Consider the following 10,156-nt stretch of genomic DNA (forward strand, 5'->3'; position numbering starts at 1 on the left):
TTCATTCATTCATTCATTCATATTTAATGAGCGCTTGCTGTGTGCAGAGTACTAAGTGCCCGGGAGAGTACAGTACAGGCAGAAACCTGGAGGAGCACTTGGGGAAAGACCCAAAGCTTGGTGGAGCCGTGGTCTGTCCATGCCTGATTCGCCAGCTGGCCAACTCTTCATGGACAGGCTGTGGCTGGCCGGCTGTGGGGATCTCTAGTGTCAGGGGAGGGTCAAAAGGCCTCAACTTTACAACAAGAGGGACATGTGACTGACAGGATCTGTGATCTGAAGGCAGATTGACCTGGTAGCGGAAACTGCCTGTCCGATAAACTGCATCTGACTTAGGTTTCCCAGTCAAGGCTTCTCTTCCCACAGAACAGTTCCTCTCTCTCTAGTTTTCTACTTGTCTCCATCGGTCCCTCCTTCGGGGCACCTGATTGGGACACCCCAGCTCCTAGAGTCATTTCTGCAGACTTTTTTTCCCCTCCCTCACCTAGAGAGCTCCTGGCTAATCCCCAGACCTTTCTGGGCACCCCTCTGATGCCAAGGATTCATTCATTCATTCATTCATATTTATTGAGTGCTTACTGTGTGCAGGGCACTGTACTAAGCACTTGGGAGAATACAATTCGACAATAAACAGACACATTCTCTGCCCACAACGAGTTTATAGTCTAGAGGGGGCGTTACCATCCCCACCCTCTCTGAAGCAGGGCTCTGCTCTCACCTGTGAGGAGAATCCCCATCCAGGTGCAATCCCTGCAGTGGGGAGGGTCATGGCCACCAGAGGAACGAGTTGTCCATCCTGAACCTGCAGAGAGGGAGAGGCCATTAGGGAGGTGCCACTCACATTTTTGGTTTTCTCAGCTCCCAGGGCTGATCTCAGCCCACTCTGCAGTGACTGTTGGCAGCAGATGGCACCTGCAGGATTTCAGCTCAGAGGTCCCAGTAGAGTGTGCCCAGTTGGAGAAGGTGGGGGAAGGGGTCTGTGGTGACCCTGGGGTGTGCAAAGGACTATCACCTCTTTCCATACACTGGTAAAAGGGAAAAGGGCCAGAGTTCTAGGTCAGGGAAATTGCTTACCCCCCCAGGGTCCATCCCACTAAGAAAACTTTTTGGCCTGTGATGTCAGTCACCCACCTGGTAGTATCTACTGGAGCCCACCAACCACAGGGCAGAAAGAGGCTAGGAAATTGGGCAGGAAGCCTCTGAGCAAGGAAATGGGAGTTTCTGCCAAGCTTGAAATGGGAAGTAAGCATGAAGCTGGCGTTTACCAGTAAGGCAGTGATTCAGGAGGGTGAACCCTCAAAGAAGGATTGCTTTGACGGCCAGTCCACAGAGGAGCTGGCTGGGTTTCAGGGAGACGGGAATCCCGGGTTTAGTCAAGAACAAGTTCCTGGATCTAGTTGAAGATTGTTGCACCACTACTGATGCTGTTGAAACCTGAAACCCAAGGTAGCCTTCATTATCACTTTATGGACAGAGACTGGGCCTGAGTCCTCTATGTGTGAGTGTGTGTGTGTGTGTGTGTCTCCCCTGTGGCTTCTCCTTGTCCTGGGGGCCGGCAGACACCAGGCACCCCTCTGTGCCTCGACCACCAACCCTTAGTGGGCAGAACTGGGGAACTAAATCATGGATGTGGCCTTGCTTTTTTGGGGGAAATGGTGGGCAGTTGTCAGAGTCACGGGATGGTGACAGCAAGCTGCTGGGTCAATGTTGGGTGCCCAGGACCACAGACCCCCAAGAGAATCCCTTCCTGGCTATATATTCCTGGGGGCACTAGACCTAGGAAATAGTGAGGCCTAGTGGAAAAAGCTTGATGGAAAAAGCTTGATGGACCTAGGAGTCAGAGGACCTGTGTTCTAATCCCAGCTCTGCCAATTGATTACTGTGTGACCTTGGACAAGTTTCTTCTCTGTGCCTCAGTTTCTTGAACTGTAAAATGGGGATTCAATACCTGTTCTTCCTCCTACTTAGATTCTGGGTCAGGGATTGTGTCCAACTTAATTAAAATGCATCTACCCCAGAGCTTAGAACAGTGCTTAACAGATACTACATAAAAAAAAACAAACCCCAGGGTTGGGGACTGGGCAGCAGATATAAGAAGTGAACGGAAGTGCCCCAGGAAGTGAAACTCCTTGTTGTCTGCTTCAGTGCAGCCAGCTACAAATTTGGGGGAAGCTGAACCTCTGGCCAAGACTAAGGTAACAGTTCACTCTCTAATCAGCAAGGCTCAGTGGAAAGAGCCTGGGCTTGGGAGTCAGAGGTTATGGGTTAATAATGTAATAATAATGTTGGTATTTGTTAAGCGCTTACTATGTGCCGAGCACTGTTCTAAGCGCTGGGGTAGACATAGGGGAATCAGGTTGTCCCACATGGGGCTCACAGTCTTAATCCCCATTTTACAGATGAGGGAACTGAGGCACAGAGAAGTTAAGTGACTTGCCCACAGTCACACAGCCGACAAGTGGCAGAGCTGGGATTCGAACTCACGAGCCCTGACTCCAAAGCCCATGCTCTTTCCACTGAGCCATGCTGCTTCTCCTGGGTTCTAATCCTGGATCTGCCACTTGTCAGCTGTGTGACTTTGGGCAAGTCACTTCTCTGTGCCTCATTTACCTCATCTGTAAAATGGGGATTAAGACTGTGAGCTCCATGTGGGACAACTTGATCACCTTGTATCCCCCCAGTGCTTAGAAAAGTGCTTTGCACATAGTAAGTGCTTAACAAAACCATTACTATTATTATTATTATTATTAATATTAATCTTCTAGAGACTTTAGTGTCAGCCTTCCCATTCTCTTAGGACAGCCAGGGCAGGTCGGCACCTGGGGTGGGAAGAGACAAGCCTGAAGTGGCATATAACGTGGCTCAGTGGAAAGAGCACGGGCTTTAGAGTCAGGGTTCATGAGTTCGAATCCCAGCTCTGCCACTTGTCAGCTGTGTGACTGTGGGCAAGTTACTTAACTTCTCTGTGCCTCAGTTCCCTCATCTGTAAAATGGGGGTTAAGACTGTGAGCCCCATGTGGGACAACCTGATTCCCCTGTGTCTACCCCAGTGCTTAGAACAGTGCTTGGCACATAGTAAGCGCTTAACAAATACCAACATTATTATTATATAATATGAATATTGATGATAATAATAATTGTGGTATTTGATAATAATAATAATAACGGTATTTGTTAGTGCTTACTGTGTGCCAGGCGCTGTACTAAGTGCTTGGGTGGATACAAGCAAATCGAGCTGGACACAGTCCCTGACCCACATGAAGTTCACAGTATCAATCCCTATTTTACAGATGAGGTACTTGAGTCAGAGAAAAGATTTGCCCAAGTTCACAGAGGAAACAAGCAGCAAACCCATGACCTTCTGACTCCCAGGCCCGTGCTCTATCCACTACACAATGCTGCTTCTCTTACACCCTGCTACTTCAATTATTAAGTGCTTTCTATGTGCCAAACACTGTTCTAAGCACTAGGGTAGATACAAGGTAACTGGGTTGGATATAGTCCCTCTTATTCATTCATTCAATCATATTTATTGAGTTCCTTATGGTATGCAGAACACTGTACTAAGCACTTGGGAGAGTACAATATAACAATAAACAGACAGATTCGCTGCCTACAGCAAGCTTACCCACATGGGATTCACAGTCTTAATCTTCATTTTACAGATAAAGTAACTGAGGCATAGATAATTTAAATGACTTGTCCAAGGTCATGCAGCAGACATGTGGCAGAGCCAGGATTAGAACCCACCTCCTCTGACTTCCAGGTTCATGCTCTTTCCACAAGGCCACCCTGCTTTAAAGATGTCTGGGCTGGAGTGGACTCCAAGCCTTGTCAGCCCTGCCTGCCCCCTCTTCCTCCTCCCCAGAATATCCTCCCTCTACCTTTATTCATTCATTCACTCATTCATATTTATTGAGCGCTTACTGTGTGCAGAGCACTGTACTAAGCGCTTGGAATGTACAATTTGGCAACAGATAGAGACAATCCCTGCCCAACAACAGGCTCAAAATCTAAAAGGGGAAGACAGACAGCAAAACAAAACAAGTAGTCAGGCAACAATACCACTAAAATAGTTAAATAGAATCATACATGTATACACATCATTAAAAAACTAGAGTAAAAAATAATGTATACAAATATACACAAGTGCTGTGGGGAGAAGAAGGGGGTAGAGCAAAGGGAAGGAGTAGGAGGAATGGGGAGGGGAGGAGGGGCAGAGGGAAAGGGAGGGCTCAGTCTGGGAAGGCCTTCTGGAGGAGGTGAGCTCTCAGTAGGGCTTTGAAGTGGGGAAGAGAGTTAGTTTGGTCGATGTGAGGAGGGAGGGCATTCCAGGTCAGTGGTAGTGGGCCTGGGGTTGACGGCGGGACAGGCAAGAACGAGGCACAGTGAGGAGCTTAGCGGCAGAGAAGCAGAATGTACGTGGTGGGCTGTAGAAGGAGAGAAGGGAGGTGAGGTAGGGGACCTTCACTGAATTCCAAAGGGCTTTGGACCTCAATGACTCAATAATAATAATAATAGCATTTGTTAAGCGTTTACTCTGTGCCAAGCACTGTACAAAGCGCTGGGGTGGATACAAGCAAACTGGGGTAAAGTCCTAAACCCAGCCCCTTCCCCTTAGAACAGTCCAATTTCTCAGAGACTCAGCAATAGGAAGGGATTGAGAAGGGGGAAATGGTCAGGAAATGCAAGAGAACAGTGGTATATGGGAGATGGGAGGAAACTAGAAGGGTGGAGGGAAGTCAGAGGGGATGGAGTTGAGGCTAAAAATGGAGCTGGGAAAAGGCAGAGAGGGAGAGTAGGCAGGAATAGTTGGAGGTGGGAAGAGGTGGAAGAGACCAGAAACTCACTGAGGGCAGGGATTATGTCTGTTATATTGTAATATTGTACTCTCTCCAGGCTTAGCGCAGTGCTCTGCACACAGTAAGTGCTCAATAAATATGATTGATTGATTGATTGATTGATTGATTGATGAGGGGAGAAGGAAAGGGATTGGAAGAGATGGAGACAGTTAACAGCCAGAAGTGTGTTTTTGAAGGAGTCGGTGGAGATGATGACTGAACAAGAGAAAAATGGCATAATTCGAAGCAGGAGAATGTTGAGAGAGATACAAGGAAGAATGTGGTAATTAGAGAGACACTCACATGTCCTGGCTGAGTCACTCATTGGAGTCATTTGCTGGAAGGCAGAGGCTGGACAAGATGACAGGTCGACCGTGGGTGGGAAACGTGTCAATCAACTCTGTTATACCGTACTCTTCCGAGCAAAGTTCAGAGCTCTGCAAACAGTAAGTGCTTAACAAATATGATTAATTGATGGCACCTTAAGAAGCAGCATGGTATAGTGGATAGAACACGGGCTTGAGAGTCAGAAGGTGGTGGGTTCTAATTCCGGCTCCACCACTTGTCTGCTGTGTAACCTTGGGCAAGTCATTTCACTTCTATGTGCCTCAGTTACCTCATCTGTAAAATGAGATTAAGACTGTAAACCCCAGGTGAGACAGGGACTGTGCCTAACTCGGTTTGCTTGTATCCACCCCAGCACTTAGTACAGTGCCTGGCACACAGTAAGCGCTTAACAAATACCACGGTTATTATTGTTCGAGGGCCTGATCTTCCAGCCCATCCCTCAGCTTGATCTTCCCGGGGAGATTCAGGGCTGCTGAACCTGGTAGGGGGAGGGAGAGGGGCGGGAGCTCGGGCTGTGGTCTTCCCTCCCCACCACCATGAAGTCTGCTGGCTCTTGCTGCCCCTCCTCACCAGAGCTGAGGTCAATCCATCCTGGTCAGTCTAGGTTTCTCAGCCTGCGAGCTGGAACTTGGAGCCGAGAAGAGGGAGTGGGGTTGAGCCCTGAGAGGAGAGTGACAGCAGCCTTTCCTTCCCTTTGACTCTAGAGCAGCAGGGCTGCCCCTTCCCCCTCCTTCTCTGTCCCCCTCTGTAGCAACACCAGCCACTCATCACTTCCGCTATCGCTTCCCCTGGGGGAAGTGGACAACACCCCCATTTGTTGCTAGAACCCAGACTGGGTGGGGGCAAGTAGCCTCGGCAGGCAGAGGGTCTTGGAGGCTGGGGGGGCAGGGAAGGGAACACTGTGGTCCTGGAGTGGGGAGGAGGCAGGTATAAGTGGAGCAGTGGCTCAGGCCTGGGGAGAGAGAGTAGGTCCTGGGGGTCAGAGAGACCCCCTCTAGACAGTAAACACATTGTGGGCAAGGAATATGTCTGTCTATTGCTATATCATACTCTCCCAAAAGCTTAATACAGTGCTCTGCACACGGTAAGAGCTCATTAAATACGATTGAATGAATGACTGAATGATAATAATAATTATGGTATTTGTTAAGTGCTTACTGTGTGCCAGGCACTGTTCTATGCATTGGGGTAGATCCAATTACCTTATATCTACCCTACACAGGGCTCTCAGTCTTAATCCCCATTTTACAGATGAGGGACCTGAGGACCAGAGAAGTTAAGTGACTTACCCAAGGTCACACAGCAGACAAATGGCAGAGAGGGGATTAGAACCCATGACCTTCTGACTCCCACGCCCAAACTCTCTCCAGTAGGACTTGAGGGGAAACAGGCTCAGTGAAAGCTGGATCAGACTAGGATTTGGGCTTGTGTGGGGCTCTATCTCCTGAAGCCAGTCTGGACCCCCGGTGGGGATTGGAGCCAGGAAGCTCCAACCAGCCAAAGCCCAGAAAGGGTTTGAGGGACTCCAGAAAGCTCCACCCCTCCAAGTGTTTGGCACCAGGTTCCCACTTTTGTGATTCACCAAGGAAGTAACCCTGCCCCTTCCAAGCTTCCCACCCCCACTGGCTCATTTATCCCAGGCTTCCCAGGTTCTGGCCCATGGTTTTCCTTCATTCAGTCTAATTTACTGAGTATTTACTGTGTGCAGAACACTATAATAAGCTCTTGGGAGAGTACAATGCAACAATAAACAGACATATTTCCTGCTCACAACGAGCTTGCAGTCTAGAAATGGGGAGAGAGACATCAACACAAATAAATAAATTACAGATATGGACATAAGTGCGGTGGGGCTGGGAGGAGGGAAGAACAAAGGGAGCAAGTCAGGGTGATGCAGAAGGGAGTGGGAGAGGAGAAAAGGGGGTTTTAGTCTGGGAAGTCCTCTTGGAGGAGATGTGCCTTCCATAAGGCTTTGAAGTGGAAGAGAGTAATTGCCTGTCAGATTAGAGGAGGGAGGGCATTCCAAATCAGACCATCCTCAACCCCTGGCACCCCTCCCTCTACTCTACTGGGAACACTGAGCGTCAGATCTCAGCATCTTCTCCTACACCTTTGTGGCCACCATCTGCTCTTCTCCAGTTTGGCCCAGCCCCCCAACTTTGAAGTGTCAAAGGGAGAGTCTGGGGCAGCAGGGGCAGGGAACATCTCAGCAACATGGCCTAGTGGATAGAACATGGGCCTGGGAGCCAGAGGACCTGGGTTCTAATCCCAGCTCTGCCATGTATCTGCTGTGTGACCTTGGGCAAGTCACTTTACTGCTCTGTGCCTCAGTTTCCTCATGTGCAAATGGAAATCAAATCCTACTCCCTCCTATTTAGACTGGGAGTCTCATGTGAGGCGGGGACTGTGTCCGACTGATTAATTAAATTTGTATCTTCCCCAGCGCAGAGAACAGTGCTTGGAACATAGTAGATGCTTAGCAAGTACCAGTTATTATTTTTACTATTGGTGGCAGGAACAACATGGCCCTAAATGGGATCCAGCCTCAGTGGAGCTTTGGGAAGTATCGCAGAAGAATATTAACGAGAGGGGATTGCACAAAGGAACCAGGGTGATAGAGAGGTCAGTTTGAGGTACAAGGAAGGGGAAACAGAAAAGCCACATGGTGGAGAAACTCCAAAGAGTGGGGCGGGCCAAATTTCACCTACTTTAGGGGACTGGGGCTAGCTTTAGTAGCTCCACAGGAAAGAGGTTGGGTGAGTCACAGCTGAGATTCCCAGAACAGCAAGATTTGTTGTTTTGAAGGGTTAGTGGAATAGGGACATAAATGCTGTGGAACTGGTGTGAATATCAGAGTGCTTAAGAGATACACAGCAAGAGCATAGGTGACGCAGAGGGAAGGGGGGATAGGGGAAAAGAAGGCATAGTCAGGGAAGGCCTCTTGGAGGAGAAACCACTGGACAGCTGAATCAATCAATGAATCAATCATATTTATTGACCCTTACTATGTACAGAGCTCTGCATGACCTCATACAAAGTACCTTTTGAATAATAATAAAAATAACAGTAATAATGGTATTGAAGTGCTTACTATGTGCCAAGCACTGCATTATACTCTTCATAATGGTGAGGTTTGCAGAGTGAAAGCAAAGGATAACATCTTAAAAACTTGAATTTTTTTGAGAAGCAGCATGGCCTAGTGGAAAGAACATGGGCCTGGGAATCAGAGGGCCTGGGTTCTAATCCCAGCTCTGCCATTTGTTTGCTCTGTGACCAAGTCACCAAGACCAAGTCTGTGACCAAGTGACTCTGTGGCAAGTCACTTAACTTCTCTGTGTGTCAGTTACCACACCTGTAAAATGAGGATAAAGACTGTGAGTCCCATGTGGGAGAAGGACTCTGGCCAACCTTATTAGTTTGAATAATAATGTCTGCATTTGTTAAGTGCTTACTGTGTGCAGAGCACTGTTCTAAGCACTGGGGTAGATACAAGGTCATCAGGTTGTCCCATGTGAGGCTCACAGTTAATTTCCATTTTACAGATGAGGTAACTGAGGCACAGAGAAGTGAAGTGACTTGCCCACAGTCACACAGCTGGCAAGCGGCAGAGCCGGGACTTGAACCTGTGACCTCTGACTCCCAAGCCCGCGCTCTTTCCACTGAGCCACGCTGCTTGTATCTATTCTAGTGTTTAGTACAGTGTCTGGTACATAGTAAGTGCTTAACAAAATACCACCTTAGAAAAACAGACTTGCATAGCATTTAATTTTTCTACAGTACATTAATATCAGTTATTTCATTTTATCCTCACACATCCCTATCATGTAGGAAGTTGCAGGTGACACTGTCTCTGCTATATAAGGAAACCAAAACAGAGAAGCAGCATGGCCTAGTGGGAAAAACCTGGGCCTAGGAGTCAAAGGAGCTGTGTTCTATTCCTAATTCTGCCACTTGCCAGCTTTGAGACTTTGGGAGAGTTTCTTAATTTCCTTTTGCCTTCGTTTCCTCATCTGCAAAATGGGGATTCAATATCTGTTCTCCCTGAGCACCATGTGTTATGTCTAAATGGATTATTTTGCATCTACCCCAGCATCTAGTACAGTGCTTGGCACAGAGTAAGGACTTACCTAATATGGTTATTATTGTTATTACTTATTATTAGATCACCCCATGGAACTGATGATGTCATAGGTCTGGACTGATAGCATTATGGACAACCCTGCCACGTGCCATTTATGTGCGCACCTTTTTAGGACTTATTTTAAGAAATTTTAGGGAGTTCTGAGTTTGTGTATTATAGAAGGTGTTTTATTCCGGGGTGGGATGCAACTGGGATTTGAGGCTTACTTTCTCCCGTTTCTGTAGTCTAAAATTAAATATTTTTCCCTGCCTCTGTCCTGAATCCTTGGAAATGTTGAGCAGTGCCTTGAATTCTCCAGCAGCCCAGAATGGGGTCCGGTAGCAGATGAGGGTCAAGGCCATGTGTAGTGACCCTGGGAAAGAAGACAGGACCCTCAAGATGACATGGGGAAAGGTGGTGCAGGTCACTTGTGGTGGGACCGGTTGGGCCAGTGTGGGAGAAGGCTGAAACCACCCTCTGCTCCTGTGGCTTCTGCCTCTCCCCCTCTTGCTCAGGAAAAGCAGGACATGACTCCCAGGATGGCCCGAGGAGAACCAGCGTGGCTCACGTGGTGGCAAGGCTTGTGGCTGTTCATGGGGCATGCAAGACTCAAAGCCACGAGAGACTGTGGCTTCTTCCATCTCTCCCCTCTGTGAACAGTTAGTGGAGGTCATAACTTCCAGGATGGCCTGGAGTGGGGTAGGCAGTGAGAGTTCCTGGTATTTTGGGCCGGGGTTCTGGTAATAATAATAACAATAATAATAATAATAACTGTGGTATTTGTTAAGCTCCGGCTATGTGACAGGCCTGTACTAACTGCAGTGGTAGAAACAAGGTAATCGGGTTG

At 48.1% G+C, this 10,156-nt stretch overlaps 1 protein-coding gene across 1 annotated transcript in view; it reads right to left on the reverse strand.

The window, feature by feature from the left end:
* Positions 1–5,917, reverse strand: part of LOC100089680 — a 29,391-nt gene extending 23,474 nt beyond the window's left edge. Inside the window, exons 1-3 of the mRNA XM_039912178.1 lie at positions 5,760–5,917; positions 5,145–5,294; positions 719–802 (exon numbers count right to left, since the gene is read on the reverse strand). Coding sequence (XP_039768112.1) covers positions 719–802; positions 5,145–5,175 — 115 coding nt within the window. The 5' untranslated portion in view covers positions 5,176–5,294; positions 5,760–5,917. The remainder of the gene's footprint in view (positions 1–718; positions 803–5,144; positions 5,295–5,759) is intronic.
* Between the last annotated feature and the right edge of the window lie 4,239 nt (positions 5,918–10,156).

Source organism: Ornithorhynchus anatinus, chromosome 5 (genome assembly GCF_004115215.2).
Source record: "Ornithorhynchus anatinus isolate Pmale09 chromosome 5, mOrnAna1.pri.v4, whole genome shotgun sequence".
NCBI lineage: Eukaryota > Metazoa > Chordata > Mammalia > Monotremata > Ornithorhynchidae > Ornithorhynchus > Ornithorhynchus anatinus.